The 23,555-nt window shown below is 38.8% G+C and overlaps 1 protein-coding gene across 1 annotated transcript in view; it reads right to left on the minus strand.

The window, feature by feature from the left end:
• nbas (NBAS subunit of NRZ tethering complex) overlaps positions 1 to 23,555 on the minus strand; it is a 240,443-nt gene that overhangs the window by 213,511 nt on the left and 3,377 nt on the right. Inside the window, exons 2-14 of the mRNA XM_080192176.1 lie at positions 20,687 to 20,735; positions 19,907 to 19,943; positions 19,456 to 19,533; positions 18,484 to 18,531; positions 16,201 to 16,244; positions 15,003 to 15,136; positions 14,059 to 14,192; positions 13,058 to 13,156; positions 12,375 to 12,513; positions 10,919 to 10,981; positions 6,405 to 6,533; positions 1,048 to 1,111; positions 360 to 553 (exon numbers count right to left, since the gene is read on the minus strand). Coding sequence (XP_080048302.1) covers positions 360 to 553; positions 1,048 to 1,111; positions 6,405 to 6,533; positions 10,919 to 10,981; positions 12,375 to 12,513; positions 13,058 to 13,156; positions 14,059 to 14,192; positions 15,003 to 15,136; positions 16,201 to 16,244; positions 18,484 to 18,531; positions 19,456 to 19,533; positions 19,907 to 19,943; positions 20,687 to 20,735 — 1,212 coding nt within the window. The remainder of the gene's footprint in view (positions 1 to 359; positions 554 to 1,047; positions 1,112 to 6,404; positions 6,534 to 10,918; positions 10,982 to 12,374; positions 12,514 to 13,057; positions 13,157 to 14,058; positions 14,193 to 15,002; positions 15,137 to 16,200; positions 16,245 to 18,483; positions 18,532 to 19,455; positions 19,534 to 19,906; positions 19,944 to 20,686; positions 20,736 to 23,555) is intronic.

Consider the following 23,555-nt stretch of genomic DNA (forward strand, 5'->3'; position numbering starts at 1 on the left):
AGGGCAATTAACGATGAGCAATAAATGCTGGCCTAGCCAGCAACACCCACATACTGAAATGATTATTTTTAAATGATCCTTTCCACTCTGAAAATGGAAGTAGGAGAAAGGAAGAAAGGTTCACTGAGAGTATGCTATTATTTTCACATCAAGGTGCGCTAATTGTAATTATTTTGTTGCACTATGCTTATGCCTTGAGTAAGACGGAGATGGAAAATTAGGTATGTTGCAAAGATACAAAAACACTGAAGAATGTGATCAAAGTTTTGAAAATTAAAACAGCAAAATATACAAATTTTTAATTGTAAATCTACAGTGAGAATGGGCATTTAATCAAGCACAAACTTCACTTTCAGTACCTCCAAACTCATAAAGCTTCCATCGTGGGCAGCGCTGACTTGAGGAGAAGGCTCAAACCATTCACAAGATTGTCCGAGTAGGTTTCTCAATGTCCTCACAGATGATACAGTTAAAGCACCAGAACAGCGAACCAGAATTAGTGCATTGTCAGCCCACCAGTTTACATCACAGAGGGGATAAAATGACGATCTGTCTAAAGGACAAGACATTATATGAAATGATATTCCAAGATAATTCAACAAAGAAACAATGTAACCCAGTCAGACAAGGTAAAGCATATTTTAAATATCTATGGAAATATTGAAAACGCTTAGCAGTAAAACTGCATCAAAGACAGCATCCATCAAGAGATGCTGCCTGACCTGCAGATGTTTTCAGCATTTTCTTCTTATTTCAGATTTCCAACATCTGAATTGCCTTGTTTTCTTAATATTTGGTCTCTACTGCACTCTTTTATAAAAAGTCTCTTTCATTTTGCTGTTTAATCTCTTTCAAATTGATTAAACTGATCAAACTAATTAAACAAAGAATTTCAGTGAAGTTTGTTGTTTGAACGTAGTAGGTTCACAGTATAATTTTAAACAGCAAACGATTTAAAAGCTATTTCCCAGAATCGGATTTTTGAAAACAAAGAAAAATCCTGAAAAATCAGAGGAAACCGACTCCAGTATTCATAACATTTTATACCTTTTATTTTCTTCCTTTTCTCCACTGATTTCGTCCAGTCAGGATTAATGGCATCATATCCATCCTGAAAAAAAGCATGCGCATTTGTATGCTGTGAAAATAAATGTTCACAGGAAAAGGCTCAACCAGTTTCATACCAGAGTACAAATCATAATAACTGGAAATGAGACCAAAACAGAGAAAATTATAATCTTGTCTCATAATAAATCCAAAAGCACATTATTTAATAGCCTTCATGTTTAAACTGAGGAAGGAATTATTTCTTGATTAGCATCATAGAATCCTACAATGCAGAAGAAAGCCATCGAATCTGTACCAACCATAATCCCACCAAGGCTCAATACCCATAACCTCACACGCACAACCTGCTAATCCCCCTGACACTAAGGGGCAATTTAACATAGCCAATCCACCTAACCTGCACATCTATGGGTGGTGGGAGGAAATCGGAGCACCCGGAGGAAACCCACGCAAACACAGGGAGAATGTGCAAACTCCACACAGACAGTGACCCAAGCCAGGAATCAGGGTTCCTGGTGCTGTGAGGCAGCAGTGCTAACCACTGTGTCGCTCCAAATAATTTCCATCATATACTGATAGACCATGGTTAAACAGTTGAGATGAGAAGTAATAAAAATTCTCTGTTTCATCAGATACAGCAACAGTTGCCAAATTCATGTTGAATATTTTGAATGTATTTGAACTTCGAGGTTCAATAGCCATAAACGTGTCCAGCAGATTAACTACAGTGCAAATAACTGGCACGCAGTGTAACTGGCAAGAGAGGTGATTGCGGAGCCTCTGGCTCTGATCTTCAGGTCGTCGTTGGTCTCTGGTATAGCACCGGAAGATTGGAGGACAGCAAATGTTGTCCCATTGTTTAAGAAGAGGAGCAGAGACTTCCCTGGGAATTATAGACCGGTGAGTCTTACTTCTGTGGTGGGTAAGGTTTTGGAAAGGATTATTAGAGACAGGATTTATAGTTATTTGGAGAGTAATGAATTGATTAGCGACAGTCAGCATGGTTTTGTAGCGGGTAGGTCGTGCCTTACTAACCTTATCGAGTTCTTTGAGAAAGTGACCAAAGAGGTGGATAGGGGTAAGGCAGTTGACGTGGTGTATATGGATTTTAGTAAGGCGTTTGATAAGGTTCACCATGGTAGGCTTCTGCAGAAAATGCAGATGTATGGGATTGGGGGTGATCTAGGTAATTGGATCAGGAATTGGCTAGCAGATAGGAGACAGAGGGTGGTGGTTGATGGTAAATATTCGTCATGGAGTTCGGTTACGAGTGGTGTGCCTCAGGGATCTGTTTTGGGGCCACTGCTGTTTGTAATTTTTATTAATGATCTGGATGAGGGTATAGTTGGGTGGATTAGTAAGTTTGCTGATGACACCAAAGTCGGAGGTGTGGTAGATTGTGAGGAAGGGTGTCATAGTTTGCAGGGTGACTTAGAAAGGTTGCAAAGCTGGGCCGCGAGGTGGCGGATGGAGTTTAATGTGGAGAAGTGTGAGGTAATTCATTTCGGTAGGAATAACAGATGTGTTGAGTATAGGGCTAACGGGAGGACTTTGAATAGTGTGGAGGAGCAGAGGGATCTAGGTGTATGTGTACATAGATCCCTGAAAGTTGGGAATCAAGTAGATAAGGTTGTTAAGAAGGCATACGGTGTCTTGGCGTTTATTGGTAGGGGGATTGAATTTAGGAGTCGCAGCGTCATGATGCAACTGTACACAACTCTGGTGCGGCCGCACTTGGAGTATTGTGTGCAGTTCTGGTCCCCACATTACAGGAAGGATGTAGAGGCTTTGGAGAGGGTGCAGAGGAGGTTTACCAGGATGTTGCCTGGTATGGAGGGGAGATCCTATGAGGAGAGACTGAGAGATTTGGGGTTGTTTTCGCTGGAAAGAAGGCGGCTAAGAGGGGACCTTATTGAAACATATAAGATGATTAGAGGTTTAGACAGGGTGGATAGTGATAGCCTTTTTCCTAGGATGGAGAAAGCTAGCACGAGGGGGCACGGCTTTAAATTAAGGGGGGGTAGTTATAGGACTGATGTCAGGGGTAGGTTCTTTACCCAGAGGGTGGTGAGGGACTGGAATGCCCTGCCAGCTGCAGTTGTAAATGCGCCTAGTTTGGGGGCGTTTAAGAGATCTGTGGATAGGTTTATGGACGAAATGGGATTGGTTTAGATTAGTGGGTTAGTGTTGTTTTTTTTTGAAAGCTGGTCGGCGCAACATCGTGGGCCGAAGGGCCTGTTCTGCGCTGTAATGTTCTATGTTCTATGATACTTGATGCCAGGGATGGGGGAGGGAAAGGGATGGAATGGTGGCACCAGGAGTCCTGATGCTCCAATGCTACTGACCGTTGCTGTTGTGGGGCTGCTGACAGGTGTGGGTGGAGGTGAGAGAAGGTCTCTCGATCCAGGAGGAGATCGGGGCGCCCTGCACAATGGCACCCGAGCGTCTTAAGCTGGCTTCCCTGCCCCCACTTGCCTACGCAAAACTCCCTGCTGTCAAAAAAACTGACAGTGCCGGAAAATTGCAATGTCAAGCTCGCCCAAAAGAATGGCATGGCACACTCCCGATTTCATACCGGCATCGTACTTAGACTTTATTTGGGAAAATTCCACCCATGCTGCATTACACTGTTAGCGAGAATCTAAAAATCTTCATCAAGTATGTCTTTCCCTTTACAAATCAATACTAATATTCTATACTATAGTTTCAGATTGTAGGATGGAGATTCTCCCACCTCACTACACAGTTTTCTAGCGCAGTAGGGTGGGAGAATCTCACATCAGGGCATGTGCAGGATTTACGCATGCGTTCCCGTCATACGTGCATCTCCCAGCCCTGGACTTCCTGTGCCATCAAATCTGTGCTAGAAACCGGCGGAAGAACAGGTAAATAATTTTAATCTAATTGTAATGTTATTTCAAATTAGCAGGCCTGGGACTAAATTCTCCAGGCCCAGTAACCTCTCCCACCCCGCCAGAGTATTCCACTCCGGCAAATGTGTAACAGAGAAACATCTACCGTCTTTTTAAATCTCCTTCAAACTTTACTGATTTCTTCTAATGTAATTCTCAACATTTGAGTTCCCTGATAAATATTGCAGCAAAGTAATTATTTAATACATCTGCTATTTCACTATTATTTGATGAGTTGCTTACATGTATCCTTTCAGTCTTATCCCTACCTTGATTTTTGTTTTGTTATTTATGTGTCTACAGAATATGTTACTATTTCAATTGTTTGATAATTTAAAATTGCAGTGGCATTTTTGCACATTAAGATTGCTTTCCTAACCTTTTTATATTGACAATGATTTTTGTGTACATCTTATTAACACACTGTACTTTAGTCATTCAGTGACAATAAGGGAAATTAATACTTCATGCTGGAGCACTTCCCCCATTCCCGAATAATCCTGGTCAATCACTAATCTTTAGTCTTCATTTCTTTCTCTAATTTATTTAGCCATTTTTAATAATTATCCAACACAATTTTAGACAGGCATTTAGAGAACTTGATAATTTCAGGACCAAGAATTACAGATTGCATAATATTCAAGCCTATGAATCAGTAGATTATCAGTTGTAGCTCTGCTCTCTCATTCTCTTGAGAGTTGCATTTCTTTTTATTTTCTCCATTCTGATACTATATCTATTTTTCTGGTCCAATCATCCCTGCGCCGTCCAGCCTCTACATTCCTTTTTCTTCCCTGGGCCTGTACTCTCCTAACTGTAGGTCTTACAATTTCAATTACTTTCATTATCTATCCTGAACCTGTGTTCCCAAGTTTCCTTCATTTTTTGCCTCATTCTTGACTCTGTTATCCACTGCTGCATGTCACCAGCACTTTGCGTCAGTCAAACATGTAACCTTGTCATCCACTACTCATTCACACAAACTTTGACCTTTACCATAACGCACACCACGAGACATCCTCTCCTTTGTCACGTACGCTTCGGGTGTACAATAGTTTTCTCTTTAATTCTGGCACACTTTCTTCATTCGTCTACCATGTGTCATTATAGGCTAGTTTGTGCTTCATTTTTTGACGAGGTATAAATCTTTGACAGTAGATCATGGTTTTAAATGTTTTGGAACATTCTACTTTGTCAGTATATTTTTCCCAGCTTATTTCCCCTAGCTCCACTTAATATCAGTTTTTGTTTAAACCTGTATTTATCACTTTGGTCTTTGTCTTAGCTTGGTTCTTCTCAATCGTGACCTTTAACCTTGTGCATTGTGATCATTATAGCTTGTATGTTCCCTTTCAATTACTCGCTGATCTGTTCTTCTTCAATTTCTACTGCTAGATCCAGATGTGCACCCTTTCTCATAGCACTTATACACTAAAAAAAAAACGGAAAATAATTCTGCACTTATTGTAAAAACTCCATTCCCTGAATACAATTTATCCTCTAAGTTGCATGGCCATCCAAAAGTTCCTGCCTAGGCCCTGCACAAATCAGCCACTTCAAGAAACGACACATGCATAGCTGCATCAATAAAAAGGACCCGTGCACCAAAATGAATCACTCGTGTACTGCAAAAAAAAAATTACAGGGTATATCAGTTGTGCCCTTTACTGTTCTTACCTGATGTGGAGATGCCAGCATTGGAATGCGGTGAGCACAGTAAGAAGTCTCACAACACCAGAGGAAGGAGTAGCGCTCCAAAAGCATGTGACACCATATAAACCTGTTGGACTTTAATCTGGTGTTGTGAGACTTCTTACTTTTCTTATAAAACTCTCAAGATTATTACTTCACATATTTGCTTCCATATTTATTTCACTCCCCTGCCTCCACTTCTTTTCTGATGCTTGTGGCTTTCATATAACCCAAAGAGCTACATTAGACATTATTTTTTTCAATGGTGACAGAGAAACTTCTAATGTGCTATAACAATGTGTGCGAGAGAAAATGGCACCGAATAGCCAGCAAACAAGAGACACAAAACATTTTTAAAAACTGTCTCCAACACTTTTTTGCCACAATTTATATAAAGACTTGAAGATGAAGATTTATGGAGATGCAAGGGAGAGGGGGAAATGTGGGCAAGTGGTAATGACATGGCACTTCCTACCCATGGAGAATGCTGTAAAAAGAGGTGATCAATGATTTCAAAAGGACATTAAATGGACACTTGAGGGAAATCAACTTGCAGCATGATGGATAGAGAGCAGAGGAATGGGATTGACTCACCTGCTCTAAAGAGAGTCAGCATGGGCTGAACAATCTCCTTCCATGTTCATGTCTACCTTGTTTTGGCTAAAAGCAGCATATCATAGAACTCCATTTATATGTTATCTGTATTAAAAAGAAAGAAAATGCAATTTTCACCTGTACGTCTTGTCTCCATTCTTTCTGCTGTCTCAGGGAAGGAAGCTCCCATAAAGTCAATTGCCCAGAGAGATGGATGACAGCCAGGAGTGTCCCATCAGGAGACAAACTCATTTTGAAAACTCCATCCTGCAAAACAGGGCACAAGCAGCAAACAATGGTGAAAAACATTGCCAAACAATACAAAATGAGACAAAATAATACTCAGATTCCAAATACTTAGAAACTAGAGCAGGAGTTGGCCATTCAGCTCTTCAAGCTTTTTCCTCCTCCACAGGTACTATCACCTCAACGTTAATAAGTTTATTTCCTAAGCAAGAACAAATTTCAGCTCAATTCTGATTACACCACAGGAAATCCACATATTAGAAAAAGCTAGCTGATATAGTCTATCAACAAAGAACCTGCCAAATTGTCCATGAGCATGATCATGATAAAGAAGCAGCACATGAAAAGGCAATGTCATTTTAAAACAAAGTTGCGCCATTATTTTGTATGATAAAAATACAAATAAAGGTAATTATCATTTCTTAAATTAGTGTCACAAGTAGGCTTACATTAACACTAAAATTAAGTTATTGTGAAAATCCCCTAGTCACCACTCCAGCGAGGGTTTGAGTGCATTGAGGGAGAATTTAGCATGGCCAATGCACCTAACCAGCACATCTTACAGGCTGTCGGAGGAAACAGGACACCCGGAGGAAACCTACGCAGACGCAGGGAGAATGTGCAGACACCACACAGACAGTGGCCCAAGCCGGGAATCAAAATCAGGTACCTGGCACTGTAAGGCAGCAGTTCTAACCACTGCGCCACCCTTGTATTAACATTCAAAGACAATAGTTGAGGTGATTAAAAATGGAATCCCCTCAACTTTAAACTTAACCTATCAAAGAAACATAATGCTAGCAACATTAACACTAACAATGTGCACTAATGAAGATATATAAAAGTGAATTTATTAGCCTGAATTTTGTGGTCATTAGTGAACAAAAGGCACCAGCCATTTAACAATCTATGCATCTGTTATGGGCTTTTGCACTAGAATCCATGGGGATTAAAAACCCATTTAACTGCAGCACCCTATACAGGTGATCTCAGATATGCGTGAACAGGGCAAGGACTTCCTTAACATTCAGAATCTTTAACATTGCTTAGATACAAAAACCAATGTCAAATCTTTTGCAAAAGCTGCAGAAATACAGAGGGTAAATCAGATGATATTAAGAGAGAAAGACACCAAGAGACCGAAAGATCAAGTAAAAAACAATTAAAACAATTTAACAATAATTAAAATCTGAAGGCATTACACTCCAAACTTACAAAATACTTTTTTTAGCAACAGTTTGTATGGTAATAAATAACACCAGCACAGCACTTTTACACTTTAATAAGCGAGTAATGACTCCAATTGTAAAACACGCACCAATGTCTTTTAATTTTAAAATTACTAATACAAATTCATTTAAACACAGTTTAATAGTAAAAGGAGTACAGTAGTGTAATGCTATAAACTGTGAATCCTGATCCTTGACCTTGAAGAATATTGGCCGAACAAAATCTAAATTGATTTTCCACCATTCTTTATCACAGATTGAATTATAGTTTTCAAAGATAAATACATTGAGAAAAAGAGCAGAGGAGTGTGACTAACACTTCATTGCTCAGCACAAACTTGATGGGCTGAATGAACTCTTTCAGTGCTGTACTATCCTATGGTTTTCTGTTCATCAAATGAATGATCATGCAATAGGTTATTTATGAAGGCCCACATTCTCAATCTTGCCCCTCGCTTGAGGTCTGATAACCCTCAGGTTAAAAATCACCCAGTCAGCTCTCCCTCTCAAAAGAGAGAGCAGTCTATGGTCATCAGGAGCTATGGTGACTTTACCTGACTATAAATAGCAGTAGAAAGCCCCCACTGAGTCTTTTACATTTTTAAAACAAGATCACTATTATTGACAGTTTACTCCTTGATTATGAGTTGGCTTGGTTTACCAGCAAACGGACTCATGAACACATCAGCATTTCAGATTTATTCTTTCAGTATTTCAACTATACAGTCACAAGTCACAGCATGTGTTCATGATGACGTCATCACATTTCTTCCAATTTCCTACCAGCACACTCAGATGTGAATAGTTTTATTCAGTTCTATGATTATCCACAGCTAATTTTTCAATCCCCTAACCGCAAGTCATTTGCGCTCATCACATCCAAATCAAAACCTGCATTCAAACTTACTAACTAGGCTCACCAATTTTGTGCTTTGGTAAATATGGCCAACAATTGTAATAATGCACGATTGTTTGGTTATGATTATTCATAGCATTAACTGAGAATCTTCTATCAGGAAAACATTGAATGATGGTCTCTCATTTGATATTGCATTTGTTTAATCCAATGGTGTTCATTAACTAGAGTGGCATACACTGCCCTCTAGCTGTGAGATTGGGCTTTTACATATGATTTTGCTTTCAGAAGAGAATTCCCAAGAGCTGGCACCAAGGGCCCGATTTTACCATTGTGTTGCACCATTTTTGGGCACAAAAACTTAGTAAAGTCAAGCGTGAAGTGAGACCCGCGCCCATGACTACCCAGATGCTCACTTTACCAAGACCCGAAAATGGCCACAATTGGAACCATGCCTGAAACAGGCACAACATCAAATTAAATGCATTTGCATGCATTTAAATTGACCTAATCAGCTGGGCGCCCAATCTTACCAGCAGTTCCCCCTTTACCATCGCGTTCACCTGTCCAGATTCGGCGTGAAATAGACATGCTCGTCAAAGGTCTGTTTTGGGCGCTCCAGTTACTGACGAGGCAAGTTCAGAGCTTCCAAAGGCTCTCTGACTCAGAGCGGTGGTGGTGATCCTGTGTGTGTGTGTGTGTGTGTGTGTGTGTGTGTGTGTGTGTGTGGGGGGGGGGGGGGGGGAGGGGAGGGGGGTTGGGGGGGGAGGGAGGAGGAGGGAGAGACCACCACTGTCATTCTGCAGGCAATCGGGGGGCGGGGGGGGGGAGAAACGGGGACGGCGAGACGAGACGGGACTGCTGCCATTCTGCGGGCAATCAGTGGGATAAAGGGCGCAGTGGGTCATAATCGATCTGGGTAGTGGGAGGGGTAGATGGATAAGTGGAACAGTTATGTTGTGGGGCAATATCTGTGGGGGCCATCGCTCCCAGGCTACTTTATCTGCTTTTTGCAGCCCGACAGTAACGTGACAGGGGAACGATTTTCAAATTTGTTTCACTGCACATGCGCAGTTGAAGGCTCTGAACGGAGAAGCAGGCATGATAAGCCTCCACAGCGTGATTCAGATTTGTGACTTTTTTGTTCAGGCTAATTGCACATGGGAGCGCCTGAGAACAGGTTTACAAGTTGGATCGGAATCATGCCCAGATTTAGCACTTAGAATCAAAATGGTAAAAATCGCCCCCCAAATGCAGGTTATAAACACAATCCAGATTCTTTTAGTAGAAAACTGAAATGGCAGATCTGAAGCTGGCTGGTCACACAAGAGACAGTAAAAGTACTGAAGAACTTTAATAGCCTCCAAAACTCTGGCATCTAAAACTTCAATGATCTTGGTTATAAGACTGTTGCAAGAACAACAAAGTTTACTGAATGGCTGAGAAAAGTGTCTGGAACTTTCATTCTCTTTTGGCACCCAACCTTCCTCATTAGCTTCCAGTCTACGACATGGCACATTCTTTGAACTTAATGATAGCTTGTCAAAGTGTAGAATACGGACAGAATTTGTGGTATAATGAAGCATCAACAAGTCAAGCTCAACAGAGAGTAAAAGCACAATTTGTACAGTACAGATAATTTGATAGGTAGAGATGGTTGCACTGGCACTTGCTTCAGTTGAGGAACACAGGGCCAGAGAAAAATGGTCATTATTTTTACATCTTACGCAAGTTGTGCAAAAAAATTTCAAAGAAGAAGCCAACAGGATGGTTCCAGTTCATGAAGAGGTGAAATGTATTGCTGTTTACAGGCAGGGGTTGGGCCATGTAGAAGGACATCTAGAAGGAAAAGGGTGGCAGATACATGGAAACACCACCGCCTGCAAGTTCCCTTCCAAACCACTCATCATTCTGACTTGAAAATATAACGCTGTTCCTTCGCAGTTGCTGGGTCAAAATCCTGGAGTTCCCTCCCTAACGGCATTGTCAACCCACAGCACGTGGCTTGCAACAATTCAAAAAGGCAGCTCACCACCACCTTGTCAAGGGCAATCATGGATGGGCAATAAATGCTGGACAATGAATAAAAGTAAAATGCGATTAGAAGGATGAAGGTGTCTGGTACATCCAGCTGCCCTCCGATCAAGTCTGGGGCTGGAAGGTTTGCAGGCAGCCTACCTGCTCGGAGGCCAATTGGGCTTCTTAATATTAGGGTGCGTTTTCCCACTGAGCTAAAATTTTTTAAAAGGCTGACAAAAAAAAACTGAATTTTCCCAGGCAGCCTCCAGAGTGTAAATGATCACATTTTCATGCAACCATACCTGCTTTGATTCCTGTCTCCAAAAGCCTCGGAAATTAAGCATCCTTAATAAACCTCTTTGTTTCTGAAAACAAAGCACAAGACATAGTTAATTGGTTGGATTGAACAAACAGGATTTAATGACTTTGAAATTCTGAAAGAAATTTGTTTTGGCAATAAAGAGTTTTTTTTAAATACATAGTTGACCAAGTAAGCGGATTTTGCCAAAGCATGGTAAGCAAGAGGTTTGTCAAGATACTGGATGAAAGAAGAATAAAGAGACAATACTAGAAGGGCAGTCAGTGTGTAATGTGGATAGACAGGATGCATCCAGGTTGCTGAGGGGCTCAAGGGTAGAAACCCTGAAAGTGTTGGCCACAATCTTCCAAACCTTTTTGGATATAGGTGGATGTGTCAAAGCATTGGATATATTACACACCCAATCAGAAAAGGAGAGACAGAATTACAGGCTAGACAGAATGTTGGTGGTGGAGAAATTTCTAGAAACAATAAAAGAAATGTTATTGGACTAGAATAGGCTAATAGTTGAAAGTCGTCGTGAATTTTTAAAGGGAAAAAATACGTTTGATCAACTTGATTGAGATTTTTGAAGAGGCAGAGAGGGTGGATGAGGACAGTGCAACTGAAGTTGTAAAGATGAACTTTTAGAAGGCATATTATAAACTGGCATTTATTAGGCTAGTTAGCAAAACCGAAGCCCATGGGATACAGAGTTCAGCACAAGTATGTGTACAAAATTTGAATATCATCATTCAAAGTAAGAATTCTAGCTCTGAACCACATGGATGCTTTTATGGGTGATTTCCAATCACAAAAATATATCCCACATTTATTTTTACAACATCTACAGCAGTCACAGGGAGAATGAGGTGATTCTCTGCTGCTGTCCAATCAAGTAGCTCATTATGCAAGGCAGTAGTCATAAATAAAGTAATTATGGTTAAATTTTCACTCAACAGTGCAAGTTTCCAGTGGAGACCTAACCAGCAGTCCATCTGTAATGTGAACATATCCTGCTTCAGTTCTACCCGTAATGCTGAATCCTGATCCCTGATCTTGAAGAATATTGAACAAGCAGAATCTAAATAGTTTTTCCACTTTTTTTGTCATTGTCAATAGCCTTCCAAAATAAATCTGACAAATATATTAAAAAATAGCAGGGGAGTGGGACTAACTCTTCATTGTTCTTCAATGAAGCTGGCACAAACTTAATGGGCTGAATAGACTTCTTCAGTGCTGTGCAGTCCTATGATTTTCTGTTCTTCAAATGAATGATTGTGCAACAGAATCAAAAATTCACCTAACTGCAGCACTTTACTTGAACTGTGAAATTTATGGGTAACACAGTATTAATTTATACTTTGATACAATATTTAACCAAAGTTATTTCATATATGACTATTAATACAATAAACGTGTTGCTTATTTTGAAAAGCCAAAAAAAGTTTGCTACTTACAGCACCAACATCATCCTCGTAGTTGGTGACCTGTTTGTAGTAGGGAGCACCAGAAAGGACCCGCCAGGCAGTTATTCCATAACTGGCAGCTTTAGAAACTCCTTCTTCACTGGTTTCACAGCCTCCTACCAGCAGTAACCTGTATTATTATAAATTTTCCCCTTAGTATAGTATTAAAGAATTGCTTTTGCATGCAGGGATAAAGGTACTTGTAAAAAAAAGCGTGCACTACCTTTTCCTTAGCTCAACCATACATCTGCAAAAGGTTTTTACATCAACATTCCAAAAAATATCCCTTTTTGTTTGGATATTTCTGATATTTTCTGATAAAGGGTACAAAAGAAGCTACACGAGAGATTAAAATACAGTTTATAACCTTCCTAGCTGCTCCTTAAAATAATTTAGATTTTAATACAGTACTGGACCTCATTTTAACATGTCTCACCTGGAGTAAACAAAAGGGAAAAGTTAAAATAAGTCAATATTAATTTGTCCATCTGACATCTTTCGAAGACTACTATAATTTCAATCTGAAGCCTGATTATATAAAAATATTTTTTTCCTTTTATGTACGGTAAAGAATGTGCCTAGCTTAATTAGAAGCAACACGCTTACGATCACTTACCAAATATGCAAGAGCACATTAATAAGGCAGAAAACAATAAGCACTAAAGTATACTCACCTGTGGTCACTATGATAGATCACTGTGCTAACGCCATGAGAATAATGGCTGTTAAAATTGAAGCTGTGACGTTCTTGGTAACTTTGATGGGTTCCAACACTACAGGGGAGAGGAAAACAAGACCCAAGAATTTCAGGATTTATGAAAATGTTCCAGATAATTGCCCAGATTTTGCAGCAAGAGCTTGTGTGGTATCAGTGTTCGCCATTATTGAGAATATTGAACAGCCACCTCCAGCATTTCCACATTCGCAGTTAAATGGGGAAATTAGAAAGCTGCTCTGCTCCACCATAACTTTGTGACATCAGTACTTCTGTGACAGATTCAGCATTTTTACCCATACAATACCAATAAAGGCCTTGGCTGTTCAAATGCAAGTTAATTTTAACAGCATGCCAAACAACTTCTCTGGACGTCATGGAGTCTCATGCCTTCAGATGTTAATTACTATTGAGCATTCTTAAAAAGTCGAAAAATTAAAATGAAATTTAAATAAAAACATTTTGTTTTTTTTAGCTCTCTCTGTCTCATTTTTCTATGCCTCTCATTCTGTTTTCTCTACTAGATTTTACATTTGTTAATACTCATGATAAACAATGACAACATGACATGCCAGTGGCTATCTAAAGGAACTAGTATGTATCGTGAAGAAATACTGCAATGGTTAATAATAATTAACACTTTTATTTCTGCATCTATCTTAAATAAGCTTCACTATTTAACGATTTCATGTTCCCAAGGTAAATCTAAACTTAAATCTGGATTTAATTTATGAATCGGCTTCAGTAAATTTTTCAGCAAGGTGTCAGTTCTGTGCACTGATCATTATAAACATATGTACATAATTTCAGAAATAGAAGTGATCGAGATCTGCACATGCCACCAGCTCAGACTACCTCTTCCATCTTGTTAAACTAGTTTTCTTGGTAGTTTAACAAGATGGAAGAAGTAGTCATATATCCGTACAGTTGAAATGCCTCCATCTCAAGTCTACATCTTACCTGACCAAGTAACTTTTCAACTGTCCGCGAAAGTTCACAACCAGAAGCTCTGTTGAACATTGAGCACTGTCACTGGGTTCCAGGAATATCAATCCTGCCACAGCATAACTAAGGTCACCTGCAGAACTAGCAGTCTTAAAAAAATAAAATGTGTTATTTATATGTTACACAGGAGCAAGTGCCACTTGATAACACTGTCAATGACACTTCCCACTAATTTGCTGATGATTGAGAGTAAAGGAGACAAGGCAGCTATTAGCTGGATTGAATTTGTCCTCTCAGCAGGACAAAGGTCGGCAATTTTCATATCAACATGTCGATGTCAATGCCCTGAAACAGCTCAGGTCTGTCCACCAGTGCTTTTTTCTCATTCTGTGCAGAAACAGGACATATCATATCGACTTGTTTTTCAGCTAGATAGCTGAGTTCTATTCCTCGCAATCACCGTGCAAATACATTGTTTCAACCTGCACTGATCGAAGTTTTGATTTTTTTTTTAATTGCGAGTCTGTGATACCGGCATGAAGGCTTCTTTAGTACAAATATCACATCACATTGAATTGGCTTTTTGTTTAAAATTATTGGCAAAGATGATCACCAAAACAAGATGGGAAGAATTCATTTTAGCCAGAAAATACAGCATATTTTCTGTATTTGACCAAATGACTCAATCTTGGTTGCTCTGAAGTGCTATTATCTAATGATGACCGCATAAGAATTAAAACAGCGTGCATTCAATTGTTAATATTTTCAATTATTTCATTTATCCTGATAATTTCCCCTGAACTTCCCGCAAACCCAATGTTTTCAGTTTGTTTTTAATTTATTGGGTGTAGATTTCCCAACATAAGCCTATAACAAGCAAAACATAAACATATTACTTTCACAGAACAGTACTGTGCACATTCACATGTGGAAAAATACAAGATAAATTTCTGTATTACCGGTAGAATGACGAAAACTTCACTGCCCATCAAGTCAAACACTCTCACTGTTCCTGTGCTTTCAGCACAAGCCAGCAGTGTACAATCATGACTCCACGTCACACAACGCCACTGGGGGTGTGGGTCTTTTGGAACTAAGGACAGAAACAAAGAATAAAACCTAAAATTTCTATACTTTCTACAATCAAAAACATATAATTAATAAAATGCATTAAAGCTGTATGTTGTGAAAAGGAGATTGCCTTTCACCCCATTGCCTGAAAAACCATTGTAAAGAAATTAGTCATCAGGTATTATCTAGTGTCAGTTTCTTGAAGCAGTTCCCTAATGAATGACAATATGGTGACTATTAACCTAATTATCACTCGATCCATTGCACAAAATATCATGCAAATGCAGTATCTATCAACCAAACTGAGGTAGCCATGGCCATTAGGGCAGTTTATAAAAACTGGCTTGCCGTATACTAAAAATTATGCAAATAAAATAAAGTAGCTAGCCTAAGTTTCTTTTGAATTCTAATTTAAACAAAAAACACCGCATACAACATGATCTGCAATTGTGACTTATCTGGGCCAAGGAGACTATTTTAACCACTAATCGTAGAATTTCACAGTATTGAAAAAGGCCATTCAGCCCATAGTACATGTGCAAAATTTCAGAAATAACAACAACCGAATAAACGCGATTCTTGGGCTCACCCACTGCATCATTTTAATTTTTTTATTTCAGTCCTTTAATAAACTTATAAAAGCATCATTAAGCTGCAAACATTTGAATGAATCTCAATCATTCCAATGTGGAAAAGATTACCGAACTATAGCTAAAAGGTACGAGAAAATTCTTAAGAGGCCCAGTAAAACACATCGGCTGAAAGGGAATATGGAAAACTCCAGCCATAACTTAAGCAATAACAATTACTTGGGGAGAACATATGCAGAGCAAAGAATTTGTTCAACTGGACATACAAAATGTCATGACACAGATTTTTAAGTAGCAGAAATCTATTCAATGATCAGTTCTGGAGGTTAACCACAAGTTGGGCTATTTTTACAATTTTGTTTTACTGCTGCACCACTTAAATATGGCCATTGATTACCATTGATCAGAGGAAAAGACAATAATTAAGTCCCATCTTCCAGCAATCCTATAATCAACCCCTTTTAAGTACAGTACAGAATTTTAACTGGTACAATACCTATACATTTTCCAATGACTGAACCAAATTCATCTCTTGCAGATCTGTAAAATAATTTGCCAAAATTAAGAACTGAACAATGCAGACTTCGTTCAATTGTCTTAGGACATTTTGTCAGTACATCTTCATCAACAGACAGTTAAAGGAAACCATACTTAACTCATGATACATGTCCACCTGAGCAGCAGAGCAAAAATGGAATTACAGGCCTGTTAGCTTTACATCAGTAGCAGGGAAAATACCAAGATCCATAATAAAAGATGTGATAATAATGAATGGAAAATCATGTTTGGAGAACCTATTGGGAGTTTTTTGACGATGCTACTAACAGAATTGATAAGGAAGATTCACTAGACATAGTGTTCTTGCATTTTTGGAAGGTTTTTGACAAAGTTCCCTCAGGAGGTTAGTTAACAAAATTAAGGCACATGGGATAGGAGGTAATATACTGACATGGATTAAGGACTGACTAACAGGAAGAAAACAAAGAGTAGGAATAAAGGGGTCACGCTCACATCGGCAAACCGTGACTAGTGGGGTTTCACGACGATCAGAATTTGGACTCCAGCTATTCAAAATATAAATCAATGATTTGGACTTGGGGACCAAATGCAACATTTCCAGGTTTGCAAGTTTCACAAAACCAGCTGGAAATGTGTTGTGAGAAAGATGCAAAGCAGTTTCAAGAGGAATTGAACAATTTGAGTGGGAAGAACTTGGCACCTAGAACATACTATGGAAAAATGTGAAGTTATCCGGTTTGGCAGATGGAACAAATGTACAGAGTGTTTGTTAAATGGTAAGAAATTACAAAGTGTAGATCTTCAAAAAGATGTGTCCTCATTAATAAGTCACTGAAAGGTAACACGCAGGTGCAGCTAACAACTAGAAAGGCTAATGGAATGTTGGCCTTTATCGCAAGAGGATTTGAGTTGAGGAGTAGCAGATCCTGCTTGAATTGTATAGAACATTGGTTAGACCACATTTGGAGTGCCAGGTGTAGTTTTGACTCCCCTACCTTCGGAAGGATATCATTACCATACAGATTCACCAGACTTGTTCCCAGGATAACGGGATTGTGCCATGAAGAGAGACTGGGGAAACTGGGCCTGCTTTCTCTGGAATTTTGAAGGAAGTAAGAAACTACAAAAGGTTGTGAACGTAGCCCAATACATCACACAAACCAGCCTCCCATCCATTGACTTTGTTTACACTTCCCGCTGCCTCGGCGAAGCAGCCAGCTTAATTAAGGACCCCACCCACCATGGGCATTCTCTCTTCCACCTTCTTCTATCGAGAAAAAGATTCAAAAGTCTGAGGTCACGCACAGCCGACTCAAGAACAGCTTCTTCCCTGCTGCCAGGCTTTTGAATGGACCTTTATTGCATTAAGTTGATCTTTTTCTACACACTAGCTATGACTGTAACACTACATTCTGCACTCTTATTTCCTTCTCTATAGACGGTATGCTTTGTCTGTATAGCATACAAGAAACAATACTTTACACCGTATACTAATACGTGTGACAATAATAAATAAAATCAAATTGGATGAGAGGTGATCTCTTCTGGCTGGAGAGTCGAGAACCAGGGGACATAATTTCAAAATAAGGGAAAGCCACTTAGGACTGAGATGAGGAGAAATTTATTTCCTCAGAAGTGTGTGAATCTTTGGAATTCTCTATCCCCGAGGGCTATAAATTCTCATGAAAGTCTATGCTCAGAGGTGAAGACTGGCCATTTTAACACCCCATTCCCTCCCCCCCACACCCCCAACACCAAACACATAACCATAGATCAAAGAATATGTTAGCCAGTTGTGTATTTAAGTGGCAAATTTCTCCATAATCAGTCAACTAAAGCTGCATTTTGATCGGGAGTGTTTTTTTTCTTTAACTTTTCTTTTTGGATGGGGGGGGAGAGGGGAGAAAAAAAAATAGTCAAATTGAACACTTTCAAATGGTCTATCAACCCAACAGAAAACTGTCGAAAATCTCCTAATAAAGTCAATAAAACACAACTGCCTAATGAAGCAAAAATCCAAACATGAAGGATAAGCAGATATAGTTGAATGATGTAGGGCCATGGAGGCTTCTGTGGAGCATAAACATTGGGACAGACCAGCTAGGCCAAATGTCATGTTTCTGTGTTGCAAATTCCATTTAGGATTATATATGTGGTAGAAAAAGACATGACTTCACCACGCAGTTACTCGTCATTTTTTTCCAAAAATATAATGTTAAAGGATAATGAAGTAGAATGTTTTATAGAAATCACATAGTACCTGATCTCAATACACTGGTCCTGAACCACAGCCAACAATTTCCCATTTCTGTCAGAAAACATGGCATAACTTAGAATAAGTTTTCATGCTACAAACACTGGAATATAAATATGATGTACAGTTCTAAAAGAACTTCAATAGGCAAAAGATAGCATGCATGCTCAAAAATCAGCAAAAATTTGTTTACATGAAAATGCAAAATAGTCTATGCAAGAATTTAAACTGTAGAAATGTTAATCATAACTGTAGGAACAAATGCTAGGCATCACAGAGAGACATTTTCAGGCCAGTACTCGCCATCACCTATCCAAATGAAAATGGTGAACATAACAATTGCTAACTGCAAAGGAATATCAAATGCACTAAAACTGTCTTTAAAAAGTCAGCTTGGAGCTTTTATTTTTATAACCAGCTTGAACTGGGTGTATTATGCCTGTGCAAATGTTTCATGGTTTTACTTTTCTTAAAAATCCATACCAATGTAAGCTTAATGGATCTATTGGACCATAATTTGCTGTCTAATTAATGATACTCCTTTGTTATTTACGGTAACTTTAGGCAAGGACAGACACTGAGTTAAACATGAAAAGCAAACAAACCGCTGTCAGAAACATGTTAGCTTCACAAAAACGAATGGTCTGGTTTACTATCAAACTGTACTGAATAGTGTGAAACTGCTGAACTTGCTTAGTGAATATGAGATAAACCTGCCACAAAAAGTTATGTTTTGTCCATTTCAGTCCAAGTTGCTTTTTAGAAAAAGTGCTAAGTGATTTAATATTTAAAACAGACTAGTACAGTATCTTTTGCGGACCACATTGAAGAGATAAATAATTCATTCTGAACAATGCCAAAATATACAATTCTTAAATCGTTAGCCCTGAAAGCTTCTCAGACTATTGTATTAACTTAGTTTATTGAGGGACATTACAATACAAAAAAAATGATGTATGCATCAACTGAGATAATTACCTGGCTACAACAAGTTGCCAGTTGATTTGTTTATTGACCAACTGGACAAAATTAGGAGAGAGCAAAGAGCTGGAATGGCTGTATGGGAGAGAATTCAAAAACAGCATGACCATTAAAAACTTGTCTTAAAACAACCAAGAAAACATTATGGTACTAATTAAATATTACATTAACGCAGTGCACTAAGAACACTAAATTGGAAATAGGTACTGTCACTAAAGTTTCAAAATTGGAGTAATAAGCAAGCCCCATTATTAATAATAAAATGCAACCTATTCTGGCAAGTTAAATTGTCAAGAAGCTCATGTTACTTGATTAAGCATCTGAATTAAAAGCACTTTGATCTGCAAAAGCGATCAATAATAAACTAGTGAGGTAGCTTCAAACTCTACAGAACACTCTTCCCAACATCCCCACCAAAAAATGCAAAGAAAATGTCAATTACAATTACCTATATCCAATATATTGGACGACAAATTTAAAGGGACCTGTACGCAAAGAGAATTGTTCAAAGATCAATAATGATGACAATTTATTCACACCATTGTTAATATTTTTAGACACATCAATACATATTCAAAATATTCGAAGTATTCAAATAATGCACAAACCTAACTTGGTTTTAGAAATATGATAGCTTTCCTTATTTACTCAACTGTACCACTATTTCAAATACTTATTTGCCTAAGAAAATGCCTACATTGTACATTTCAAAACGTACCAAATTGTTTTGTAACTTGACATTTTTTTGGATTTCAGGATATATTTTCCAATTTAAAATATAGTATTGAAGTAAAGTGACACAAATTATGTTTCGGATTAAGACACAGTTTAGCATGAAAGACCAATGTTAGACGTAAAGCAAAACAAAAAAAACCAAAAAAGTCTTGCAAACCAACTTCCTGATAAAGCCTAACACTTGCCCAGTGGTGGGCAACTATCAACGTCATGACTAACTTCACATTTGGAAATGAAGGTACCACAAACCAAGCTCGATCACAAATACACAGATTGTGAAAAAAAGAAGCCTCTCCAGGGAGAGGGTTAGTCAGTCCAGTTACATTCCTTACTTTGCCAAAATAGTTATTGTGTTCATATAACAGTAGTTTTTAGTAGTAAAAAACCTCATTTATATTTATTTCACCTTTAAAAGCTCCCTTTCCCAAAACATGGAGTTGGAAATTTATGGCAATTTGTGCATCACGATCTGCAGTTTCCAAACACTACTTACCAGAAATGGTCTTTACAATAATGGATCCATGTTCTCGGTTGCCTCTAGCCTGCACCAAGATAAAAGCAAAGCATTAAATTGCACAATATAGCACAGTACACACTTCATACTTTCAACCACACTGCCTGAAAATTTAAATTTAAAAAATCCTACTCTGTCATAGGACATTGTTGCAGGAGTTCCTCAGGGTGATATCCCAGGCCCAACCATTTTCAGCTGCATCATCAAACACCATTCCCACATTATAAAGTCAGAAGTGAGGATGCTTGCTGCTGTTTGCAAAGTGAACAGTGCCATTCTTGACTCCAAATATTAAAAACAGTACAGCTCTATATACAAGGCCAGAACAACATTGGGCTGGTGAGTAACAAATAATATTCATGCCACAGAAGTGCCAGGCAATGACCATCCCCAATGCAAGACAATCTAATCATCTTCCCTTGATGATATTACCATCACTGAATCTTCCACCATCAATATTGTGGCAGTCACCACTCACTTGAAACTTAATTGGACCAGCAAAATAAATATTGTGGCTACAAGAGCAGATCAGAAGCTGGGAATTTTGTTGTGTGTAACTCACCTCCTGATGCCCCAAAACCTGCTTACCTTTGGCTAGGCACAACATGATTGAATGCAGTGCAGTTCCAACCACACTCTAGAAACTCATCACCACAGACAAAGCATGATTGGTAATACACCTATCAGTTTAAATATTCCCTCCCTCCACTACCAGCATACCATGGCTTTGGTGTGTATCATCTACAAGATGCACTGCAGCAACTCAGCAAGATTCCTTCAACAGCACCTTCCAAACCCCCAAACTCTGCACCACCTGGAATGCCAAGGGCAGTAGATTCATGGAAACATCACAACCTACAAGTTCCCTTCCAAGCTATACACGATCCTGATTTGGAATTATATCACCAATTCTTCATTGTCGCTGAGTCAAAATTCTGGAACTCCCTTCCCAGTACCAGATGTACCTACACCAGATAGACTGCAACAGTTGAAAAAAAAAATCACGAGCACCTTCTCAAAGAGAAGAAAGGATGGCCAACAAATTCTCATCTCGCAGCAATGTCCACATCCCGCAGAAGAATTAAAAATAAGTATAATGTATCCAGGCATCAATAGCTTGTCACACATCAGTTAATATACACCTAATCTTTGGACTGTGGGAGAAAACCAGAGCACCTAGAGGAAACCCCCACGGACACAGAAAAACTTCACACAGTCACCAAAGCTGGAATCAAACCCACATTCCTGACACTGTGAAGCGGCAGTGCTAAAATCTATGCAACCGTGTTGCCCCGTGAATGTCCCAGTCTGCACTGCTCTTTGGGACAGAGAATTTCAAAGATTAAAGACTTTCCGAAAATAAATTATCCTTCATTACAATTTAAATACAGACCTCTTTTTCTGAAACTATATACCACCAGTGTCAGATTTTCTCATGAAAAAATATTCTGTCAAGCCCCCTCTGAATCTTGCGATTCCACAAGACCATCTCTTATTCTTCTAAACTCCAATGTGCACAAGCCCAACTTTTCATCCCAGAAAACAACATTGTGAACTTCATCTGAACCACCACCAATACAAGAATATCCCATCTTAAATAAGGAAGCCAAAAGTGTAGGTTGTATTCTCAATGCAATTTCACCCTGCACTTTTGGAACAAGACTTTTTAAATTTGTACTCCATCCCCTCTGTAATAAAGCCCAACATTCAACTTCCTTTCCTAATTACTTGCTGCACCTGCACAATAGCTTTTTTTTTATAAACTGAGCACAAGACCAACCAGATCCCTCTGTACCACAGCATTCTATAGCCTCTCTCCATTTAAATATTTTGATTTTCAATTCTTCTCACAAAAGTGGACAATCTCATACTTCCCCACATTACATTCCACTTGTTGAAATTTTGCCCCCTCACTTAATCGATGTAAATCTTATAAGACTTGTGTTCTCCAAACAACTTGCTTACTCACCTATTTTGTATCCACAGCAAACTTGTCAACAGGAACCCTCAATTTCTCCATTTTTATCATTCCTATGTCATCAATAAATACTAAGATTTCATAGCTGAGATTCCAACACTGATCCCAGTAGAACCCCATTAGCTTCAAGTTGTCAACCTATAAATGACCCATATATCCCAACTCCCTGGCTCCTGTTGGCTAGCCAAACCTCTATCCGTGTACATAGAGAGAATTTATTTTCTGCTGGTGAGTGGTTTGAAGACAAAGGGGCAGAGCTTTAAAATCAGAGGCAGGTCATTCAGGAGAGAAGTTAGGGAACAATTTTTCATAGAAAAGGTGGTAGAAGTGTGGAGCTTCTACATATTGCAAAGATGCTAACTCAATTAATAATTTTAAGTCTGAAACAATAAGTGTTTGCTCATCAACACTACAGAAGGATATGGAACTATGGCAGGCAAAAGATCTTAAGATATAGGCCAGCCATGTCCTCAATGAATGGTGTACCAGGTTCCAAAGGTTGAATGGCTTACTCCTGTTTCTATGTTCTTATCCAACCTAATTCCACCCATATGCAATCTGAAGAAAAGTGTAATCAGAAAGTCTTGAAATCTATTTTCATCTATTCATCCTTCTATTGTAATATTAATCTCAAGTCTGTTAAACAGGAAAGTGAAAATATATATAAAACAGGGACCAGGGTGGTGAACAAAGCTTGGTCCTACAGCAATAGTCAGCTTCAGGATGAAGTAGTCATCTGAGTAATAAGAGAAAAACTCAAAGGTGTTCCAATTAATAGTGAGTTTTTCAGTTTCATGATTGTGTAATAATTGATGCTTGCTTCAGGGGAAAATAATAAGCCCTATAATAGGGAATCCTATGGGCATAAAT

This window comes from Carcharhinus amblyrhynchos, chromosome 7 (assembly GCF_965287045.1).
Source record: "Carcharhinus amblyrhynchos chromosome 7, sCarAmb.v2.hapA, whole genome shotgun sequence".
Classification (NCBI taxonomy): Eukaryota; Metazoa; Chordata; class Chondrichthyes; order Carcharhiniformes; family Carcharhinidae; genus Carcharhinus; species Carcharhinus amblyrhynchos.